Raw genomic sequence first — 24603 nt, forward strand, 5'->3', positions numbered from 1 at the left:
TTTTTATCATTAAAAGCAGCTATAGTCTTTTCTAAAAGAGAACACTGTTACAGAAGGACTGCTGAACAGATAAAATCCTGTGCTGTGAAGAATTTCTGTCGTATGCTGTAGAAAATGAAATATGTTTCTATATCCTACCTCTAGATATACTGTAGCTGATGCTGTGAGGTATAGAAAAAAACAAAGAGCATTTTGACAATATTGTGCAAAATTACGTACACTATAAATATAAAATGGGAGTGAGGATAGATAGAGTCCATCAAAGGCCAGACACGGGATGAATCAGCCTGGACTCATGAAAGAAAAATAAATGCAGGACATTTGTCTATGAAGCCACAAACAGCCTCCTTTCATCTCAGCAGACATTATTCAGAAGTGATATTTGATTGATGTATTTGCCCAGAAGAAATGACTGGCAGTTACTGCATAGAGCAGAGAGGAGAGAGGAGTGAGTCATATGTAAATTTAGCTAGGTATGATAAGGTGCCAGTAGAGGCATATGAATGACCTCCATTTGATATACCCATCATGACAACTGGCTGAGTCACAAAGTGAGTCCTTTGCAGTATTCAGGTGGCCTCACTTGGAGAGAGAGGCACTTTTTCACTTTGGCACTTTTTCACTTTGGGTTTGATTTATCTTCACTTGCTCATTTCCCTTTCTCACAGTACGTCAGCAAGTATGTGCATGTGCGAAGGTTTAATGGATCTCACCCCCAGAGAAAGGGAGGTAAATATGTGTGCACGCACAAGCAAAACTATTAGTGTGGTACCATAAATGTCATGAATTTCAATCCTCTGAAAAGGAATTTCCGTTTCTGTGCTCATAGACACATCTTTCACTTGTGTCCAGACGAAAGCATTAGGTATCCTGTAGTTGCATTACACAAGTCACTTATTACGCAGCCATACACAATGACACGGACCTTGCCGGTAGCTGCTCGAAGGAGCTGCTGTTTCTTCTCCAGGTCCTCTCGTTTGGCTGCCAGGGCCTGCTGCTCTGCGTTCTCCTCACGCCACAGGTAGCTGGACAGACACAGACAATCACACACTGTTACACTTATGTCACCAAAAGGACCAGAACCACACTGCAGCCATGATACTCGCAGAGAAAGAAGCCAGTCTCTTAGAGGTCTTTTAGATATCTTTTTTATGTAAATTATTTATGAATAGAAAGAACGTACAAGAAAGAAAAACAAGCTGATTTTATTTTATTTCTCTTCTTAAAAATGAGGAAATAGTAAATTCACTAAATGCAAGCTCTCTATATTAAGTGAATTACAAATGTATTACCTGGACTTTATTTCAAATAATCAGATTCTTTTGTCCTAGATTGAGACCATTTGCTGTCATCCTTAAGTGAAACATAGATTTGCTTAATATTTGTTAAATGATGACATTTAAATAATTAAAACAATTAGACTGCAGTCTAAAACAGTCTCCCTCTTGTTTCCATTATGCTGTTTTTCGTAATTTATTCATATTTCTAGGTCATACACTGCTAATGGCTTGCAGCTGTGGGGTCTGGATGTTGTGTTCCTTCTATCAAAGCTGTCATAATGTAACCTTTTCACCCACTACACCTAAACAATGGACCACAGTGAACTTGAGGGTGCATGATGGATTCAATATTGGACAAACATGAACATATTCATGAAATCTGTTTCATTTAGTGATATTAATGCAGGTCTGTTACTGAATATAATGGAATTTAATTTCATGCCGCCTTAGCCAGTCACCTCAATTAACAGTTGGAGAGACTTAAGGAAATTCTCTGTTTGTCATGTTACAAAAAGCAGGGAAGCAGCTGTCTTGACTGTTCACTACTAACCCAGAGCACAATTCATCCACCCTGGAGGAAGTGTCTGACAGCAGAGGCCCAAGGCCTCATTCTCTCTGTTATATAAATAAACCTCATTGTTTAAGTGGACAGAGAAGGCCTGCTGACATTCACAGCAGACAGTACTCTGGTATGTCACTAAAGGCTGCCAAGCGGAAACAGCATATTGGCTTGAAGGAAGGGTAAGCAATTCAACCTTTCAGCTTCATACAAGATGCTGGCATGATTCATCTAGCTAATGAACTCATGCTATACTGTGTAAAACTACACACAACATAAATAAAAAGGCACAAGCACAAAGCAAGACTTGGTCAGAGGTGAGGTCAGAGACAAGGTTAGAGGGTTCTTACTTTCTTTCACTCTGGAGCTCATCCTTCCTGTTCTTCACTTCATAATACTTTTTATCCAGTTCCTCAACGCGAGTCTTGACCTCATTTAAATCTTGATCAAGTTTCTAAAGAGACAAGTTGAAAGTGGGTCAAATACACTTACCTGTCAAGAGGTTAGATTAAAAACACAGAAATAAATGGCAAATACATCATAAATTAGCATTTAAAAGTTAAACTATTTACAGTTCCCTAAAAAAAAGTATTATTACTAAAATATAGCAGTAATGACTAAGTAACAGAAGCATTTTCAGTCATTCAGCTTTAATTGAACCTCACAACTAGTGGTTTTCCACCATAGCTACAAAGAATGATCATTCTTCAACTATGACTCCCTCTGAAAATGAACATGGGTCTGAAAACAAGACTCCCCACTGAACTAAAGATCTTCTTTACGGAGAACTGGAACAGTAGTAGCAGAGTTGTCTTACATTGTACTGCTCGAGGTTCTTCTCCTTGTTCGTCTCTGTATCCTCCAGGTCTTTGTGTATGGCTGCAATCTGCCTCTTTTTATCATTGATGGCCTGGTCCAGGGACTTCAGTTCCTTCTTAATCCACTTGTCCCTCTCCTCCTTGGAGGTGAACTGGCTGCCACGGCCCTGCTTAGCGTACAGGTCTGTCCTTTCCTGTGTAGCCTGGGCCAGTCTGGAAAGAGGCCACATCAATGAGCCATATAATAATAATCTGTAGGGCTCCAGACCACTGGTAGCACTGGTGCAACCAACTTTCTCAGTTGGTCGGACAAGCACATGATTTGGTCACACCCTTTTATTTTTTTTGGTACAGGTATTATTAATTGACCACTGGTAAGAAGTGTGGATGGGCTCAGAGTTTCAGGTAATGTATCAGTCCCTGCAAGTTTTGTGTTTCTTATTTTTGTTGTGCAACGACAATAAAGGTGGCCCGATGGCCCGGGGCCAGTAAAAAGTAATGTCGGGACAGTAACAGAAACTAGAGGCAGTCGGCCTTTGTCGGTTAATGGTTTAACACAGGACATGAATGTGAAACCAGCACAGAAGTCTTGGATCTTTACTAATGAAGGCATAGCCAGATCAGTCCTACAACTTATTTTATCCTCGGCCAAAGACATACTCAGTCACATTTGTCTATTTGGAAGATGTCTAAAAAACATCTCTAAAAGAGATTTAGATGAAATCTGGTAAACAAATATAAATGTGACTTTTGTTGTTCTCAACATTGCAAGAAAGTATTTTGTTTTGTCACTGTACTCAGTTAAAAGAATGGTCTGTGTGTATTTTCATGTAGAGCCAGTAGATAACAAAATCTTAATAAAATAAAATCTTGAGTCTTGAGTAAAATCTGCTCTTGAGTCTTTTCTAGTTTAATATGGGCCAATTGTTTCATTTTGACCATACCCATTTGGTGCATCCACACAAATATTTTAAAAAAGTTCCAATCTTGTGTTTGGGATATTGTTAAGTGAAACTTATAAATACTAGAATACATTAATAGTTTTATATAAGACATGTTTAACCATTAATGCACTATGCATCTGTTAAAAAAAAAAAATTACACTCTCTCTCTCTCTCTCTTAAATTGAAACGGCATAAAATGTGAAATTTTATTGTCAACCTAATGAGGCTGTATAAAATGTGGAAATACCCCATTCTTCAGGACACAACACATAAAGGTAAGGACTTCATAATGTGGCCCAGCAACCTGCCTGTAAGCTGTATGGTATGCTTAGTAATATAGGGACACAATATCTACAGCTAAAGCTGATGAAAATATCATTGTCAGTGTGATATAAGTAGTGGTGATGTACATATAATGTTGTGTTTCTAATAGCCTACATAAACAGAAATAACTCCGATTCCATTTTAATCTCTTTAGTAAAGTTCATAACAAGTCAACTTTACATGCAGTAAAAGTAAGTAAGTAAAAGTTTTTATTTTAACTGTGATATTTGAGTTTAGTTTTTTTATGTCTAGGATGTATTTGATAAACAATTAAACATGTTAACATGTTAACATAAGTCTTTGGTTTTGTTGTAACACTGATAAATAACTTTTTTGAAGGAGGGACGGTAAAAATTGTCTTCGGGCCAGTCTTTCAAACCCACTGGCTCGGTGGGGCCAGTTGCAAAAACGTTTAACGTTGAGCCCTGGATAATGCTATGTGATAACTCGCAAATCATTAATCATAACAATAATGCATGCAGAACAATCAGTTCAACATTTGAAGGTTTGTTGCAGCACGTCAAACTTTATTTAATGCTCCGCCTCATCCAGGCTGTGATTGGTTGGTCACAGAGTACATCGACTTCAACGTTTCAACACAAGGCACCTGATAGCGCTAAATGGCCAGCTAACCAAACACAAACCTTGCTTATCTTCTGCCTGCTGCCTTCTGTCTCCCCGCTTCAGCTCACAATGCATCTCTCGTGTTTTTGTAAAGTGAGCTGGGGGATTACGGTAGTTTGCAGTCTTTACTCAAATAGTGTGCTCACACTTTAGGTGCATTTGCGAGTAAAATAGTCATGCGGTAGAGCTGCTAATGATCACCTTGCACTCACACGAATGAGACCACGTGAAATTATTACTCGCACAATCTTAAAAAAAGGTTGCATACGCAACCAAAATGATCACAGTCTGGAGCCCTGATTGGTGACGTGAGCTGCAGAGTTTTCAAAGGGAGAACAGGTGTGATATATTTGATCTCAGTGTCACCTTCCTGCAATTTAGGATTCCAAATGTTTTTAGCACAACTGCATCAAACTACTTTGTAGAAGGACACACAAATATCTCATGTGCATCCACCTCTTGATCTCTCACTATCAAAATGTTTTCAAAATGAGATGACTGACTCATCGGGTTATGCCTGGTCACCAGCTGCTCGAGGGGCCATAGCTGAGAATGAGTCATCCCTACCTGGATATGCCCCGCTCCTCTTTTTCCTTCACCATGTTGAATTTGGGTTCGGTCTCCTGCAGCTCTTTTTGCTTCTCCTCGATTTTCTCCAACAGCTTCTGACGCTCCTTCAGCAGCCGTTTCTGGAAGAGCAATAACAGCAGTCTTCAAAATGCAGAACTTAAAAGAGGAGATGTAAATAAACTACATGGAAACTACAGCCTTGCAAAAGTATGAATAGGTTGTGCTTTCAGGGAACATGCATCAACATTTTTCCTCCAACTTCATTAGGAATCTTAGCTTTCCCCTGGATCTCCAACAGCTAGAACATCATGGCCATCATCCCACAGGTATGAATACCTCTACTTTCCCCCTTTGTGACAAGGCCAACTCAATGTCTTATTAGAACCATCAGCAGCTAGCTAGTGACGCAGTTCTGCTCTCCTTGCTTTTCATTTGGCTCCAATAACCTTTGGCTGATGTTGTGCCAGCCGTAGCCAGGTGGGCTTAATCCAACCAACAGCCAGCATACTGCCTGGGATCCGTCATGGTTCAGTCACAGACTGAGCCAATAAATCTGTTATGTATGATTACCGTCTCCTTACTCACACGTGCACACATACTGAACACAAGGCCATACGGAGGGTGATATGTGCCAGCTCTGACATACAACCTCGTGCCAGGAATGATGTATAGTGAAGCTGATGGCACAGAGTCTGATACACAGGCTGGTGCATCCTTTGTTTTTGTTCTCAATTTATCCCCCTGTTGGCCCAGCAAACATTCTACTGAAAGATCATGTAAAGATTGAGCACTAAAACTGTCAACGCTATACATTAGGCTGAACTTCTTGTTTTAGTGGGAATGAGACTAAAACAAGGTGCTATTTGGATCAGTGTTTTTTTTAGTTGACGTAATCAATCAACAGGAAATCCATCAGTAACAATTTTGTAAATTAACAATTTTCTTGTTGTTCTCTAATTTATATCACTGTAATTTTAAGATCACTTTGGGCTCTGGTGATTACACTAAAACATTTTATAGACAGCATAATTGATCCATTAATTAATAAAAATCTACAGAATTGTGAGGACCACAGAAGGTTGCTATTCTTAAAAACAACAGCAACTGTGCCACTCTTTGCAATTAGTAACAGGGGAGAGCAGAGTGGATGAAAAGAGAAACTACCATCCTTCTCTATATACACTGATGGTGTGGGGGGAGGGGGAAGTGTTGTTGGTGCAGCGTCACGTGTGCAGAGTGACGCAGATGGGAGGCTTCCATACCCTCTGTTCACTGTTGCCTGCCAGCTCGTCCTGCAGGTCCTTGGCCTTCAGCTCGAGCTTGGTCCTCTGCTTGATCTGCTCCTGGCGCTCGGCCGATAGCTGCTCTTTCTCCTCCTTCATGGCAGAGATCTTGGACTTCAGCTCTCGCACAACACGCTCCGTCTCCTACAGAACAGGAGAAAAAAATAAAGAAACAAGCTGTGAGATTTCATTCAAAAGGAGTGAAAAGTTCAGTGATATCATTTATCTTCTCTCCTTACAACCACATCCTGACAAAACTCCTGTAGTGTGATAGGACTACTGAATGTGACAGTGATTCACATATCATGTTTGCATGATGACTAAGTTAAATCTTTCTAAAATCTGTGCATAACAGTAAAATAAAATAATCTTGTTTTAATAATGTCTGAAGATTCTCAGTCATTCAGGTCATAGTTATAAACGAAGGGTTAAACAAAGGGTTCCTGGTTTAACCCTCCTTTTCCACTGGGGTACCGGCTCAACTTGCCTCAACTCGCCTTTTTTGGTTTTCCACAGGGCAAATCTGGTACCTGCTAGGTTTTTTGGTATCACCTCCGTCGAGGTGCCAAGCGAGCTGAGGTAATTCCAAACAGTGATTTGAAAACTCTGCAGACTACCATTTGGTCAGAGAATTGTGAGATAGTAATGCATAGTGCAGACTACACAACATTCAACATCAGCAGATCGCTGTGCTGTTCAGACTACATGACGTGGTGTCTTGTTACGGGAGTCTTGAAGTCGTTGTGTTCACACTATGTGACTGATAACAGACAGAAGGAGGGGGTCACACACTACATGAGCTGTCACCTGACAAGCAGTCATTAAACTATGGAAAACACACGGGAGAAGTCATGCAGGAAATGACGCAAATTCACATGCGAAACAGGGGATATTTATTATTATAAAGATAAAAATTATAAAAGATAAAGAATGCGTGTAAAAGAATGGATTATCACACGCGAGCAGCCTGAGGTGACAGAGTGGGAGGTGAACAAAAAACAGGTTTTGAAGTGAAAAAGTAGCTGCCTGCTCTCATTGGCTGGATGTCGAGTTGGCTGACTACTCCATATATTTAGCATGCTAAATATCTGGCTGACGTTGGCGAGCCTCTTTGATGCATCATTAAGTAGTTTACACAAAATCATCATCGTAAATCAGGCTTAAAATCGTGTAGTTTGACCTTGGCTTAACTGTAAAGATACTCTCTGTACTTTTTTAATATTATGGCAACCCACAAAACCACACAGTGGTCAGATGAGAATGTGCAGACGTTCCTCTGTCTGGTTGCTGGTGAGTGGGTCGTGGGTGTGTGTTGTATTGAAGATTATGTCATGGCAGTTTCATGTGGTGTCGCTATGACAACAAGCTACACTGAGGGGGTACTATATCTGTAATGGAAAAAAGGAGGATGGGGCACAAAAGAGAGTCAAGTAGAGGCGAGTTGAACTAGTACCGTTTAACGTTTTTGCCTTTTATCCTACCTTCAGGGACCTTCAACCAAGTCCAGTTGCCTGTGATTTGTTTTTAAAAAATGGACAGTTCTGGACTTAGTTTAAATAGTTATTAATTTATTATTTGATTTAATTGAAACACAAAATATTGTAATTCCTTGATAATGCTGTGATGAAAATTGTTTATTTTCACCCGTTCCTTATCCAAGATATTTATATTTCTTCGGCAAAGTGGAATTCTTTACCTCGACTTTGTCTCGGGCATCTTGCTGAGCATCACGTAGCTGTCTGGATTTGTCTCCACAGGTCTCTCTCTTGGAGGACAGCTGGAAAAAACAAAATACAAATGTATTAGTATTGAAGTTGCGCACAACAGAGGAGGAAACAAAATGAATGGAGCACAGGCCACAGTGAAGAACATCTTTTCTACCTTACTTACTTTAAAATAGCTGCATATAATATTATGTTTAACTAGTATAATAGTAATAGTATAACTAGTATAATATTCTGAATGATGGGTGGTGATAATTTCCCACCATGGCAACAAAACAGATGTCAATCACAAAATCTAACATATTCAGTTTGTTTTACTCTGTAAATACACATCTTTTTCTTCTTCTTGAGTTTGTTACCTCATCCAGTTTTGCACGGGTTTCGTTCAGCTCCTGGTTGTAGATGGTGTACTCCAGGGCTCTTCTCATTTTGTCCCACTTCTGGTATTGAGCCAGCTCCTCCTTCTCATCCTCCAGGGTGTGCAGACGTTCCTCGATGTACTTCAACAGCTCATTAATCTTCTCTCGCTTCCCCTCTGAGAAACACACATATCAGGTTGTTGTTGCTTTTTTAAATGTTAATCACTATGAACTGTACACTGGGACTGGTATTGTTCTGATACAAGTGATAAGTTAATGGTGAATGCTGTGCGGTAGGAATTGTATGTTGTTCACTGTCATGAACATATATTGGTTATAATGCGTAATTATTAGAGATGCCCCGATTGCATTTTTAACATGTGTATTGGCTTTGACAATCACCGGTTACTGGCTTTGCTGCTGTGCGCATGACGTAAAACACAGTCCAGCGTAGCATGTTTGTAACGTTTAGTGTGACTGGCAGAAAATCGGAAATTTGACGCCGCCAGTCACCGTTCATCACTGATTAAGCTGAAAAACGGCACATTCCGGTCCCCAGATGGTCGATGGGTGCATAATCATAAACTGCATAAACATAAGACTTACTGCTGTTACTACATGAAAACAGTCATAATTACAACTTTATTTTCCACTGTTTCTGTACAGTGAGCACTTTACATACGTCGCCTAAGGTTCCTGAAAGTACATATATTGGATAATAGATGGAGGTCTATAAAACAATAATGCTAAGAAGTTTTCACCTGTCTCCTTCATGAGAGAAATACTCTCCTCTTTGCGCTCATCATACACCCGTGTCCCTGCCACCTCTCTCAGCAGCTTCAGACGCTGGGAGTCCGGTGCTGTGGCCATTTGGTTTATCTGCATGACACATTGAAGTAACACGTGAGATGACATGACAGAAAAACATTTTATATACATTTAGCTAATGTTCATTTCTGATTTTAGAAATCAAGAGGAGACTATTTCTGATCCTAGAATTTAACAGTTATCCCTAAATCAGCAGATAAGGTTCTGATTTTTACATGACTGACCAAGATATCCAGCAACAGTTAGCACTGTTTTTACAGCCCTGCTTTAACACTGTAATGAATTACACAGTACTGAAAAATAAACAATTATGTGTTAAACAAATGTGAGGCTGGCACCCATTCTTTTCTCACCTTTCCCTGCTTAACGATGTAGTAAGGGTTACTGCGGGAGAAGCCGGCACTCTCCAAAAGATTCATGACATCATTCTTACTGCAACAATCATAAAAGCCATCAAACAAGTGATTAAATGAATTGTAGTTGTTATTTCCTGTGGTTACATGGACAGTCAATCCACAGCAATACTTACGTCACCATCTTCTTATCTAAGAAGTACTGGTCCTTCTTTGCGCCAATTACGCGGCGAAGGGAGACTTCTTCTTTGTCGATCTGAATGGAGAGACATTTATCAGTGGTCAAGTAGAGGATCACAGACAGGGCAGTAGAATTGGCTGGTTATGTTGCGTCATTGCCGGGCTGCATGATTATGGTTTGTCACACAGTTAAAAAAATCTTTGGATTTCTAGAGGGGTGCAAACATCCTGTCTTCATCATCAGAATAATAAGTACTGTGTGTACCGGAGGCAGTGTGACTACAATCAGTGGTCATTGCCGTCGTCAGCAGTTTAGGGTATAACAATATAGTGATGATACTGTGCCACTTCCATTGTAGTCTGGACTGATGATGAGAATGGCTATAAAGGTGAAGCTACATCTTTGCCACATGTGTTAAGGTGTCCATTTTAAAAACTTGTTGTTATTTTGCAGCTAATTTGGCACAACTGCTGTACACATAAGTGCCAATTCCACTATGAGATGCAGCAATAAAAAGTTAAATTGTACATAAAAATATATGCACATATAGGCTTACATTGGCCAATTCAAACGGCATGCCAATATACCAGTACAACTCTAGCTTCAGATCAGTGTGTACCCTATATTCTTTCAGGAGCAGAGCACCGATCATTAACATCAGTGGGCGACTAATGATTTTCCCTCTCACACTGTGCGGGCACAGTAACCCTCAACGCTTGGCCAGCTCCCTCTCCTTATTCTTCATAGGACATCTACGTGAAAGGTGCTGTTATAAAAGTAGTGTTGCTCCTTCAAGGAATAGGGCCATGTGTAATGTGTTAGGTTAAGAGAGAGCGAGCGAGTGGCAGAAAGTGACGGCAAAAGTGAGCAGAGCGTTGGGAAAGATTAGCAGTTGGTTGTCAGTCTGGCAGTAAATTTACAGTGTAGGTGTGTCACTTAATAAATGGTGCAGCTTCTCAAGACCAAGACCTGTCTGTTGTTTACCAGCTGCTGGAAAAGTTAATGCTAGCAAACATCTCCCCCGGGCTTACATTGACTGTCTGGAAGCTGAGCAGGAAAGCCTAACAGTATGTTTTTTTGGCTGTGATGCAATGGTAAATTTATACAAGGTAATGTTAATTACTTAGCTGTATGCCATTACTACTTACATGTCCAGTGTTAAGAAGATCAGGTACAAGCTAAGACTAAACTAGTGCACAGCTCTGTCATGTAAACATACTGTATATCTTGATAGTTAACTTATATTTCAGTTTTCAGATGAGTTTAAAAACCTGTTGGTTAGGAAATGAAAGCAAGATGGTGACCATGGAGGAACTGAGGTTGGTAACTAGTCACCTTTAAGCTAACGAGACATTTCCTTTGGCTTATAATGTCTACAACAATTAAAACCTCCAAGCATGTATGCCATACACTCAGAGATAACAAGATATCATTTGAGAAACTTACTTAAAGTTAGATAAGACCCAATTAGTGTGTCTGTGATTACAATAATAGGATCAATATGAACTCTTGGTCATTCCTACCGGCAGCCGGTTGTCAGAGTTGTCAAATATAATCTCCACAAAAGCCGAAATGACACGAGGACCAGTTCCCTCCTAAGTGACGGGGGAGAAAAACATATTTAACACAATAATTAAATGTTTACATTTATTAATAATGTTTCCCATTCTGATTCAATCTCCTATAATACAAACTTTATATTTTACCAGAAATGCATAGAATCATACAATTTTTTGATGAGAATTGAGAATTTTGAAATCCACCAGTTATTATGAAGTAATGCAAGATTGTGTCAGTGTAAGCATTTCTAACAAGAGATTTCTACACAATTAATATGTCCAGGGCCATTTTCAAAACAGTAGCTGGGATCTGTAGCTTGCCTGTACTTACATGGAGCAGGGCCAGGCGCTGTTCAGGTCGCAAGTGACTGAACTCATCACTGAGCACAAACTGGATGGCTAAGAAAACAGAGTGAAGCCACAGTTTAGACACCAAAAAATAAATACACAGATGAGAGGTGAAATTGTTTGACTGCTGGACTTATCACAGACACTTACCATAGAAAAAGTTACTTTTTCCTGACCCATTTCTTCCAACTGTAACAGAAACAAAATAACAAAAGAAATGAGGACAGGTGACAAATGTCCACAACCACCCACATGAGACAAGCCTTGGGCACACTAACTTTGGTCTGGCTACTTATGTTGATTCGATCAATGAAAGCAAATCTCCTTCCACCGACATACACACAAAAATACTGTTTACAAAAGAATGACTGATAAGGTGAGCTGACCACATACTCACCGATGACATTGTGCTTTGGACTAAACGGGTCTACCACAGTTTGGTCCCTGTAACTTCGGAACCCCTGGATGATGACCTGCACAAGAACCCAGACACCACCGTGAGCACACTCCATAAACTCCTCATATTTAACATTAGCTGTAGCTAACATAGCAAGCCAGGAGCTACTCCTGGATGTCCTGAACAACTCCGATATAAGTTAGACTCAACCTGTATAACTTATGTGCTAAGCGCCGCATGACATGTAACGTTATCACAAGCGGGGTAAGATTTCCAACAGGGCCTGGACTGTCGGCTAACGTTACTGTACGGGCCAGTTTTCATTCAGCACGTTAACGGGTTTGCATGCTTGCTAATAAGATATACCGTACGACAGATAACTAAAAGTATACCAAAGCTCATGTTTACATATGATGAAACCGACTGTAGTATGGTTTTGTGCAACATTAACAGAAGAGCGACAAGTCCGCTAACCTAACATTAGCCTTGTAGCGTTAGCTTAGCATCCTGAAAAGGGGGACGGGCAATTCAAGCTAGCTATGGCCTTCTTTGGTGTGGTTTCTCTTAGCTCTGCTCTCTAACGTTAGACGGTGTGGAAAACCTCGGAATCCCAAGCGCAATTGTTCAATGGAGTAACGTTAAGCTAGCATAATTAACAATGTTCGGCCAGTGATAGTGGGCAACACGTTCAAGTCCGGTGTCGTTAACTTAGCTTACCTGTTTGATGTACATGGTGGTCTATAAGCAGGGCGTCTCCTATACTGAAATTGGAGATATGCTCCCCCCTCCACTAAACCGGAGAAGCCGGGAAAGTAACGTTAATAATCCAAACTTAACAAAATGTTAGAAACGTGTGCATTCAAAATTGGTGAAACACTGTGGCAAGAGAATAACATGGAAAATGGCGGCGGGGGCGGGATACAATGGACCATACCACTATGTGAAAACAGGGTTTTAGCAGTAAATGATATGAAATAATGTGTGGTAGTGAAATAGAGTAGACGGAATTTATGGTAAAAATACAATACCTTCACGTACTGTATGTTCAACATTTGGTGAGGTTTGCACGCAAACACCAACTTAAACACGTTTGCTATTTCATTACCACCCTATTTTTTTACAGTTGGTACCGCCTAGCTGTCTGTCTTCAAGGCGCCAAAGACAGAGTCGATAGCACGGTGTACAATGTCAAGTCGATATCAAACTTGTTAATCAACAATGGCTGCTTTTTATTTATAGTTACCAAACGATATCCTCTGTCTATCTTTAGAAGGCACATCATCACTCTGTTTCTAATGGCAAATTCGTCTGACATCCTTTACCTGGCTGGTTTTCCAAAATCTAATGATGAAGCATGCAAGTTTTCATTCATTCATAGTCTGCTTAGATTACACTGGGTTTACACTGATAACCTAATATTTAGGCATATGCAACTTCATGACCAAGTATCTAAGCAAATGCAGTCTGTCTATGACTATGCTTATCTAAAGCTGCTCATATAGGTCAACTCGGTTGCTGCAGGTGTCACTGTTGATTCTCCTGTTGTATTCAGGCCTGTTTTGTCAGAATTTATTCTCTTAAATGCAAGGGTTTAAAACTAATATTGATTTTTCCTCTGCCTTGCTGTTTGCAAGAATAGGTCTGCAATAACTTACTTTAAAAAGTTCACTTGCGATCTGTTTATCTTCTCCATTAGAGACCCATCTACTACCAATGCAAACACAATGCTACAATGATTACATGACAGCAAATTTATATTTGTGGTGAAAACATTTATTAAACACACATTAACATCCACATTATTGCAAAAAATCAGACAGACTGTAATTTTCAAATAAATTAATTTAATGCCTGACTGTATTTGTGAATATAGGCAAATAAATCACAATATCAACCTAAGGCATGGATATTGCAGTTTATCACTGTGCTGTGTTGTTTCATCACTGCAGTTCAGAAGACAAGAAAACAGCATCAATGTCTGTGGCCCCTAGATTTCATAGGCCTCAAGTCCCATGAAGTGGGTGCCATTATCTTGACTCTTCTCTGTTTCTGATCTCCAGTCTGTCTGCTCTGTTGGTTTCAACAACAGACACACGGAGAGCATTATTTATTTCATTTTTTCAAGTAAGACTACAAGCAGTCACAGTTCATTTTAAGGCAGTGCAGTTATTGGGCTCAGTTTGAACTGGTGGTGGACCGGGGACTGCAGGCAAGAGGTAGGGAGGGTGAACACAGATGGCTCAAAGTTTTTGGTGTTGAAGGTGAAATCGTTGGCAAAAAAGGAGGCGGATTCCGGGGCGCAGGGCGTGGTAGGTTCAGGTGTGGCGGCATGAGCCGGGGCTGTGGAGAGGACCTCTGACTCAAACTGCAGCAGCTGACCCATGAAACTGAAGTTAGGTGAGATGACTGCCCGGCGCTGCTTGATGATGTCGAAGGCCGCATCTAGCCGCAGCTGCTGCGTCCTCATTATGTATGCCATACAAATTGTAGGTGAGCGTGAGATGCCTGCTTCGCAGTGGACCAGGACCTTTCCACCTGATTGCTTAACATGATCTGTTAGGAGAAGAAAAAAGGGACAAGCCAATGTTAATGATCTGTAGTGAGATGGGGTCACAATTTTCCTTTCTGTAATCATCAGCAAAATTGTTTCACAGAATCAAACTTTGCATTTATTATTATTAAAAAAGAATAAGTCCATTTCAAAATATAGGGCATATTGTTGTGTTAGGTTTTATTTTTTGTTTGGGTCTGTAATTGATATTTTTGAAGTCAAGTAGTGTGGTGGAGAGGTTACAATGAATCCAAAGGGAGTTTTAAACAATTAATAATAAAAAATAACAAACACATTATGATCAGTCATTGCATACTCCTTACTCCCACTGCCTAATTAATGCGAACAGTTTTATGCACATCCATCTAGTTGCTCTCTCTCTCTCACACACTCACAGCTGCAGGATATTATGGAAAAACAGGAACATCAACCTTGTCAGTACACCTTATTTGTAGGGACACAGAAATAAACACACATCCCCTGCCAGTTGCAGTATACACTTGTGAGGCTTGTCTGACTCACAGAGCTCAGCTGTACATGAGACTCTCTCCTACACTGCTGTGGAGGCGCTGAGTGCTGCTGCAGAGTTCACTGTGGTACAGCGATGTGTGTTTTAATTTAGAGCTGCAGCACTCCTACACACTTATCTGTGTCGCTCACGACACATTTCAACATTTTGTTAATTCTTATAACTGCTGCAAACACCTACATGTCTCCTTTTCTGTCTGTCTCATTAGTTTGATCTACCTACAGCCACCTACACATCTCTCTCTATCGCTTTCTATGAAATAGAAACATTGAGGGCCACTTCTGTCTGGTACTGAGAGCCACTGCAGGGAGAACAACGCTCTTCAATTCTGCAATTTCTGACAGCTCTGACTCTCAGTAAACCGCATGAATGAATCATGAACTTCCCGTCTGGAGTGGAGGACGCAACACAAGAGGGAAAAGGGGTGAAAAGGAGTAGTGACAGCAGCAGTGGGTGTTTTAATGACCATCCTGGAGTGATGCACCCTCATTGGCTGTAGCTTCAGCAGCTGATTTCATCCGGGAGGTCAATAATATTTAATATCTCCTCCATGACTGCACATCCGTTTCTGATGGTGGTGATTGATTTTGTTTCGGGGACCAGTTGCAGCTCGCTAAGGATTTGTGTGCGCTGGATTTCTAATCACTTGGCATGGTTGATGAATTTTGGAGGCCCTCTCTGAATGTAGGCTAAATCTGCCCCTGCAACAATTTTCGGCCTTATGTAATAACAGACGGGCTTACACAAAGACACCCTAAATGTAGGCTGCATCCCCAAACAATGCACAATACCGACAATATAGCAGCCACCCAATACGGTCAGCCAAGTTGTTTGTCCTTGGTTTTACCTTATATGCCTATAAATAGCCACCAGAACATTGTGTAGGCCTACATCTTTTGCTGTTGCTGCTGTTATCCACCACCTCTATCCTCTCCCACACACTCTTTTTTCCTCTGTAACACATTACTGCCCATCAATGGTTCACACCTGGGAGCAACAAGCAACTGTGTGTTCTCACTGTGTGTCAGTCAGCTAGCTTTTATCCTTCAGCCAACCATCATAAACAACCATGTTTGAGTTTGTGTGTGTGTGTGTGTGTGTGTGCGTGCGTGTGTGCGTGTGTGTGCCAGTCAGCCCCCAGCCTCCTCCACCCGGTCATTACTAAACACGGACAGCTCACCCAGTTGTCACACTGACTGGCCACACCCTGCAGAGTAAGCCACTGAGATTAGGCCTGAGAGGCGATGACGGCATGGGAGCGTCTTATTCAAGTTAAGACGGGTGGGAGGAATACAGGGCTGGAAAGGGATGAGACTGGCAGGATATGTTAGGGGGGGGGTTGAAGGCAGGCGAACAAGTTAAACTGATTACAGCTGGATTTCTTATAGCCCTCTTTTTGTGCACGGTAGCAGGTGAGAGGCAGCAAAACAAAAATAAACACACCTGGGCTATGTATAGGTGGCTCTCTAACTCAGCTTGAGTTGTTTTGGGACTCCTTGTGGAGATGTTGCACTACAAATAAACAGAAGCTGATGTTATTCCCGGGAAAGACTCCATCTTGGTGGTGGTTATTTCCCTTCCTAGCTAGTTTGGGTGACTGAACTATCTTCTTAAAATAACGAAAAACATAAAGACGGCTGTGACTTTTTACAATTCAAATCCAGACACAAACCTCTGAGTGTGACCCCTGCCAATCAGAAAATAGGTGAAGAGTTGCACCCCCTAAAAGGAGAGCAGAGCATTACGATCATTCCCTTCAACTCACCAATAAACTCTATGGCCTCCTGGAAGTGGGAGCTGATGTCGGCCATGTGGCTGTCCTCTACTGGGATCCACTTGTAGTCGTAGTGGCCCTTGGCCGGCTGCAGGTCCCTGCGCGACACATTGAGCAAGGCCGTGATGTGAAGTTCGCTGAGATAGTCCTGTCTGGAGGCGTGGTAGGCACTGCCGAGGTAGAGGAAAGGCAGGATCTCTACAGGTTTACCCTGTGTGGGGGGGGGGGGAGAGACGTGAGTCCATGTAGATAAGGACTAGAATATACAACATAGTACAATTTCACGGCCACCTAACAAGACAAAACACTGGACCCCAGATCTTGATGCAAATGCACCCGTGGTCCAAGCCGCAACACCCAAGCACCTGCCAGCCCAATAAGCTGCAGAGCAGAACACTGCGTTCATCTGCAGACTAAACGCTCACATGAATGCATGCAGCTGGAAAGATGGATTTCCCCTATTCTGTAAACCCTTAAGTGAAATAACCCACAGTATGTCAACCACAGACACAACAGAGTGGTCTTTGAGATGTGGAGCAGCAACATGCTTTCTGTCTGGGCATTGGAGGAGACAGAGGAAAGGTCAGAGATGAAAGTGTTTTTCTCTATATGAGGTGTCCCCATGTCAACTGGGCATCACTGAGTGGTCTCTCCTTTTTTATGAGCCAAATATGAGGCATAGGCCTATAAAGATGGTGGGGGAGCAGTGAAGGTCAGAGAATATCACATGTAGGCTATGGCAAGAAAATCTTTTGATGGGCTGATGCCAAATACACGTTTCTCTGTTGTCAGCAGGGCTTGGGTGTGTTTTCTTTTTTTGGATAAGGTTAAAAATATAAACTGGCAGTGGATGTAGCAGGCTATAGCCTATTGTATTGTAAAGGGTGTTTCCATACCTGATCGTAATCTGGTTTGTGGTGAGAAAGCTTCTCGCTGTGGCTGTTGACTCTCTTCTCGGTTTCAGTTCCGCTCTGGTCGATGGTTTTCACCTCAGTGCAAAGTTCAGGGTATTGAGAGTGGAAGTTCTCGTATCCTCCTGAGAGAAAAGGGGAAAACACGAACACATAAATAAGCTTAGAATAATTCTCCCTCTACCCCCACAAACACACACTCACAGGCCTACATATCTTGTGAAATGGCAGCGTTTATGAAACAGTCTCAACACAGGATTATAACCGTTATAACCTGATTATTAGCGCGTAATTAATTAGGCTGGGAGCCCGCAGTTGAAGGTGCCGTAATCCTTTTAGGGCTAAATCCTGAGGACGCAGAGGTGACAGACGGAAATGGATGCGTTTCAAGACATTATCACAGCCCCGGTGAGTTTATTTAGCTAAAATAAACGGCTGGATGTGGATTCAATGTTTCTGTTTTATCAATGAAACTCATTGCACCGACAATTTGCCTGCGTTTCTCCCGCACTGACTCATCCGCTCCGTTGACTCACGCAGGACGTTTAGCCATATCTCTCCAAGAAGTGAGAGAAAAGCGTAGGCTACTCGAAACACAGGCCAGAAGGATAATGAGAAAAATAGAAGGCTATTGTTAGGAAGTCAAATAAATTATAAAAACTGTTGGTCCAGTCCTTTAAAATAGTGAGCGACGAGGACAGAAAAGCGGACTATTCTTTAAACCCCACCGTAGTTTAATAGGCTACAGAAGTCTATTAATATTCTACTAGATGTAGCTTACATTTTAAATTTCTGGGACAGAAAACACAGACAAGAAGATTAATCCAAGAAGACTAATTGAAGATTAATCCAAGAAGAAGACTGTTTGATTTAAAGGCGCCCATACACATAGCTTTCTTACAATTTGTTTTAAAAGCGTGGCTTGTCATTTAACAACAGCAAACTGATAGACTAGGCTATATTTTCATTTTCCTCTTTTCCAATAAAAACAGTTTAATTTCCCCAAAGCACTCACCTTTCAGGAAACAGACGTTTGCCCCGCTCGCTAGATGTGACAGAGTGTTTATTACTATTTGTGCTACGCTGTCCTTTTTCAGTTTTTGCCAGTGGGACGTCCGGTCATCCAGAGCTACGATTGCCGATACGCTCCCCTCCCGAAGCCGAAACAGGGCTCTCTCATCCGGGATGACAAACTGCAGGGGCACCGGCCCTCCTCGGGACCTCCGGACCACCACTGAGTTGAGATTGACATTGACAGAACCTTTGATATTGGAGTTCGTGAATGAGAAGTAAGGTCGGCAATCCACAATAAGGCAGCTGCCACTCTCCTTCCTGATGATTTTCCTCAGACGCCGGCCGTCTATGCTGGTGACTTTCATTTTGACGCTTTGGAGTTGTTATTATTGCCTAAAGAATTCAATTGGATTACTTCTAAATGGCGGATATGGGCGAGCGAGGAGTCCCGTGCGCGTCTGTGCCTACATGTCCTCCAAGGGGATTCCGGCCGATCAGTTTTATGTGAATGGAACCTCCGGCGCGTGACGTCACGAACCATATATGGATACCGGTGAGATGTGGTCACAGCAAGACCATGCCCACATCGATGACGAGAATGTGGCTCCGCCCCCGGCTCTGGTAAATAAAAACCGTGCTACTGCAGTGAGCTTGAGATTACTCAGTGTGTGTCCTCTACCAGCACCCACATCTGTCCTTTCATTTTCACAGTCCATTTGTAGTTCAGCTAATATTTGGTGGACATAAATCCAGAGGTTGTGTTTTTTTAGAAGAAAGAAGAATGAATAGCCTACAGCTTATTGAACAAAATTCAAACAATAGGCCTACTGTAAATCCCTCTAACTAAAAAAAGGATGCAAAGTTTTGGAAGGATGCTAGCAAACACCACAGCCAGAATTACGAATCTCTATTGGGAAAAAACAGAGTAGCCTAAGTAGAGATAGCTGTTAGATGAATGATGAAGAACACAAAACAAACACACACCAATATACAAAACGTGGCATTGCATGGGTAACATAGAGCTGCAGCCTGTTTTTGTTAATAAATTCATCTGCTGGTTATTTTATCAATTACAGTAATTCGTTTGGTCGACAAAATTCCAGAAGATAGTGAAAAATGGCCATCACAAATTTCCAGGCCCCATGGTGACATCTTCAAATGTCTTGTTTTCTCCAAAACTCAAAGGTGACCAGTTTTCAGTGATACACAACTGCACATCCTCCCAATTAAGAAGTTGGAAGCCAGGAAATGTCGTTTTTGCTTAACCCCCCCCCTAAAAAATTAATCAATTAATGAGTTAATTAATTCATTTTATGTCAGTCAACCAATCTACTAATGAACTAATAAAAAAGGTGGCTATGGTCACATACTGTAAACATAAACTCATTGTTGTGTACCACACACAAACACTCAAAAACAAACAAACTAAGTGATACAGGAAATAAATAACACATAAAAATGCTTTTTCATATCTTATCAAACTATAAAGTTATTAGTGAGTACCACACCCACTATATTGTAAATCTCCAAAGATTATTATTTATTTGTTTGTTAATAATCTTCTATTTTCAGTAATGTGGGGAATTTCAAGGAGAGCTCAGCTGGACAGCAATAGCTGACAAAGGCAAACTCTAACTTCCGCTTGGTCCCATGTATAGCCCAGTGAACCTGCCTTATATCCTCAGCATGTAAGCCTAATCCCACAAATGAATTAACAGGTTTAAACGTCACACTGCGTGCACTCACATGATGTACAATCAATCCTAACATGCAGCTCCACACTGTGTTTGGTTTGTTTGCGTCTCTGTGTGTTTGGACTTAAATATGCAACTGTAGCCTTTAATCCAACTGAGACCATTTCGAGTTTTACAAGAATACTGACCAGAAGAGCAAGAGCACAGTGTTGTCCTGCCAGCACCTGTAAAGCTCACTAATGCACACCTTATATCTCATTTGTTTCATATGTGTGAAAACAACAATTTGCTATTTTACGTGGGCACATTATTTCTTGGACATTATCAGATAGGCCTGCTGGTCCAAACAACGAAAAAAAATACAGAATTGTTGTTATTACATACATTTCACAAAATGTTGAACCGTTGCTTCAATAAATTGAAATGACAACAAGAACTTAAATGTTAAATTCAAGCAGCCATTACACTGTCATCTGGGGCTACTGGCTGTTTGATCATTTGACTGTTAATCTGACCTTCTGACCCATTACATAGCCTACTGTACATCTTGAAATAATTTTATGGGTAGTGTTTCCCACCAAAGTGTGACCAAAGTACAAGGTTCAAGGGCCGGGCCATGTGTAGCCAATGTATCTATACATAGTGTAAACAAGAGGCACTGAAAGCCTCTTTGGTCAAATGAATCCAACAAATATGTGTTACCTCATGTTGTGTCTGCTGCATGAATGCGTGGGAATGAAAACAGGAGCAAACACAGCGAGAGAAAGAGAGGGGCACTGAACAAAATAAATGTGACAAACGGACAGACAGTGAGACAGACGCAGTGACAGCTCCACTGACAGACAGAGATGGATAGAACACCAGACAAAAAACAAACAAAACAATAATAAACTAAATAACAGATAGCCCTCGCGGCCATTACAGTCTCATTCAATAGTGGAGAAAGGGCTGTGCATGTGGCGTTGTGCCTGGCTGGCTGCCTGTGTGTGATTGGCTGAGAAAAAAAGAGGCAGTTGAATGGATGGATGAATGAGTGAGTGGTAGGATGAATGGGATTGTTGGGTTTGAGTGGAGAGAAGCCTGGAAGGTGGCTGAGGATTAGAGGGACAGCAGGCAGCATGCCATATGGTCCAGTCTAATCTGGGCTTGTGACATCATGGCTGATGAGCGGGGAGGTCCACAATCCGTTTCCGAGTCTTCATTTCATTATGGGGTTTGTTAATGTCAGCTGTAAATAACAACAGTAGACCCAGGCGAAGCAGATAAAAAAGGTGTGTATTCAACTGGCTTTTCACTCCAGTCTTTTATCTCTGTTTCTTCCATGTACCTCCCCTCTGTTCTCTGTCCAGTATATCAGTGGCTCCACAATATAGCTAATGTATTTAAGAAGGAGGCAGGCAACCTTTATAGCAGCCACAATCCTGCTTGCAGAAAGACCTGAAGTGCAATGCATCAGCTAGTTGGCTATTAGGACTCTGTTGTGTCGACCGTGACTGTGTCTAATGCAGTATTTTCACAAAGTGTGTCATCTGTGTGGTGATGTCATCGGGTCACAAGCGCGCTCACCTCACTGACTCCTTGGGGGGTTTGATGTTCGATGTTCAGTTGAGTAATCAGGAACTGCAGTGCCATGTGCCTTTCCCATTATTGTCAGGCAATGCTGAATAAAAGACATTAAGTCTGAATAAAGATGCAAAAGATTATAGAAGAACCACCACAACAAAAAAGAACACATCTTGTGCGATAAAGCAGTGCAAGAGTTGGGCTGAAACAGTCAGTTTATGATTAGTTGACCAACAGAAATAAGCTATTTTGATTTAGTTTTTAAAAAAAATAAAAATTAAAGCATAAATTCACAGGTTCCCACTTTTTCTTCTATGATTACTATAAATTTCCTAGTCAGAAAGAAAAAGGCATTTTAAGACATCACTATGGGCTCACTTATGGACCCACTTGTGAGAATAGTCCATTTTTGCTGACATTCTATAAACTAAATGATTTATCGAGAAAATAATTGGTGAATCAATAATGAAAATACTGATTAGCTGCAGACCAACAGTGGAGAAAACGTGTGAGTGACAAGAGTGTGTGACACTGTGTTCACTATATTGGTCCATAATGTGGAGGTGTGATGATCCCGGTCCTCTATAGTTCAGCCAGTCTCCATTTTCTGTTATACACTTGAAGACAGTCATTAAACCTTCCTCAGCATTTCTGTATGACTATTGAACAATAAAAATTTTCTCTAACTCTCTAACATGGTTTCAGATTATCTGTCATGTGATCCTTGTTGTAGATTCTGTCAACTTCACATTAAAAAGTCACTCTCAAGTATTTATTGCAATTTATACGTTAATGAACGAACCTCATCATCAAGTATACTGTTCATTAATGTATCATGGGATGAGTTCTTACTCACCAAGGGAAAAAAACAATAAGAGCATGCTGGATGGAGGTAGGAAGAAGGAAGAAGTTTGGCAAAATATCATTCCATCGACTTGGTCAGAGATTCCCTAAAGCAGAACCTCTCAGCTTATGGTAGCACTGTTTTCAGGCTCCTGCCAGTTGACAAAAATCTGTTTTTCTGCTCCATCGACAATTGATTTCTTGCCATGTTGAACACTGATCACAAATGGTGGATATTGAAAGAAACTCTCTTTTGTTCTGAGGTATAAATCCAACTGTTTACTGCTATTACTGTACTGTCTAGGGAGTCTAAATATGTCCTGCTATCAAACTTCACTGTAACATTCTTGTATTTTCAGTCACACTGTGTACATTTTCCCAGTTGTTTGCAAAAATGAAGTACTTTAGCACAAAACAAACGCCAAGATGTAAATGTCCCTGTATCTTGTTGAGGGTGTTAAACTGTTTATATGGATTTTTTTTTTACCTTGATGTATTTTATAAAAAGGAGGCATGGCTGAATCCAACAAGCAAAGAGATTTCTTCTGCATGTTTCTTGTTTACATGATTTGTCGACAGAATAGTTTATACTGCAGTCATCTTCATGCTGGCTGCATGTAACTCCTGTCACAACACTTTTTATTTACACCAGACATTGGCCAGACTGCATTTGTACGGTATGCGAGTGCGTCAAGTCACTTCCTGTCCAGAATGTCCCTTTTTCCTTGTGACTTATAAAAAGCACTAAAACACAATAGGTCGCCTTTTGCTGGAACATGTACTCCCCCACCCTCTCTCCCCCCTCCACCGCACAGGTGTTTCCTGGTTTGCTGACAGAGCCCCTAGATGGTGATGCTGTTTCCTAATAAGGCCCACATTACTCATCTCACTTCAGCTGACCACTGAGCCGGCTGGAATTCCAATCGTGTACCAAAAGTTACTCTGAGAGGGAGTTCGAGAGTGGAACTACAATGAATAGTTTGCAAGTACATGTGTCGTGATCAGTCATTTCTGGTAATGTCCCCCACAGAGTTAAAAAAACCCACCACAATAAACTAACAAACCAAGTGTAACGTCAACTGTGTTAACACAGTGGTTTTTAATGAACATTCCTAAGTAAGTTTGGCCATTACTGATAACAAAAACACACATTATGGTAAGTAAATGTGTGCATACTAGTGAATACACATTAAAACAAGTGCTGCTGTTGGCAGAAAACAGTAAATGCTACACTAAGTTCACAAAATCTCCCATCTCCATTTTCAATTTATAAAGTTTAGCTTCACCAAATGTTTCTGAACATCTTTCGAGATGACTGTCACCCAGCATTGCCCCTCTCTGTCAAGTTTTAAGGCCACTCTATTTGTGCTTCAAGAAGTACATTCCCTGAGGCTATTAAGCTCTTAAAGGGAAAACCATTGGCACTTTGAGGTACAATTTATTTTTTGCTTATCTGTATTTTAATGTATTATTCATATAATTGTTTTATGTTGTATATTATGTTGTATGTCCGATGATAGCCAATGGAATTGTGAGATTGCTTCTGAGCTAACTCAATTAATTTGAATAGATC

The 24603-nt window shown here is 41.0% G+C and overlaps 2 protein-coding genes across 2 annotated transcripts in view; both read right to left on the bottom strand.

Moving 5' to 3' along the window:
• The window catches only part of smc3 (structural maintenance of chromosomes 3), a 37920-nt gene extending 24867 nt beyond the window's left edge, over positions 1–13053 (bottom strand). Inside the window, exons 1-15 of the mRNA XM_038713958.1 lie at positions 12869–13053; positions 12152–12227; positions 11905–11943; positions 11738–11805; positions 11371–11442; positions 9843–9922; positions 9667–9745; positions 9247–9364; positions 8486–8661; positions 8099–8179; positions 6382–6546; positions 5117–5238; positions 2657–2870; positions 2190–2293; positions 926–1025 (exon numbers count right to left, since the gene is read on the bottom strand). Coding sequence (XP_038569886.1) covers positions 926–1025; positions 2190–2293; positions 2657–2870; positions 5117–5238; positions 6382–6546; positions 8099–8179; positions 8486–8661; positions 9247–9364; positions 9667–9745; positions 9843–9922; positions 11371–11442; positions 11738–11805; positions 11905–11943; positions 12152–12227; positions 12869–12883 — 1509 coding nt within the window. The 5' untranslated portion in view covers positions 12884–13053. The remainder of the gene's footprint in view (positions 1–925; positions 1026–2189; positions 2294–2656; positions 2871–5116; positions 5239–6381; positions 6547–8098; positions 8180–8485; positions 8662–9246; positions 9365–9666; positions 9746–9842; positions 9923–11370; positions 11443–11737; positions 11806–11904; positions 11944–12151; positions 12228–12868) is intronic.
• A 922-nt stretch (positions 13054–13975) lies between these two features.
• Positions 13976–19393, bottom strand: dusp5 (dual specificity phosphatase 5). The gene is made up of 4 exons (XM_038713959.1): positions 18932–19393; positions 17902–18041; positions 16997–17216; positions 13976–14704 (listed from the first exon to the last, which is right to left on the bottom strand). Exons 1-4 carry the CDS (start codon positions 19293–19295, stop codon positions 14304–14306), a joined length of 1125 nt encoding a protein of 374 aa, XP_038569887.1. The 5' UTR covers positions 19296–19393; the 3' UTR covers positions 13976–14303.
• Between the last annotated feature and the right edge of the window lie 5210 nt (positions 19394–24603).

The sequence above is a fragment of the Micropterus salmoides genome, unplaced genomic scaffold (genome assembly GCF_014851395.1).
Source record: "Micropterus salmoides isolate LMB-PRFRI ecotype aquatic unplaced genomic scaffold, ASM1485139v1 Ms_hic_scaffold_12, whole genome shotgun sequence".
Classification (NCBI taxonomy): Eukaryota; Metazoa; Chordata; class Actinopteri; order Centrarchiformes; family Centrarchidae; genus Micropterus; species Micropterus salmoides.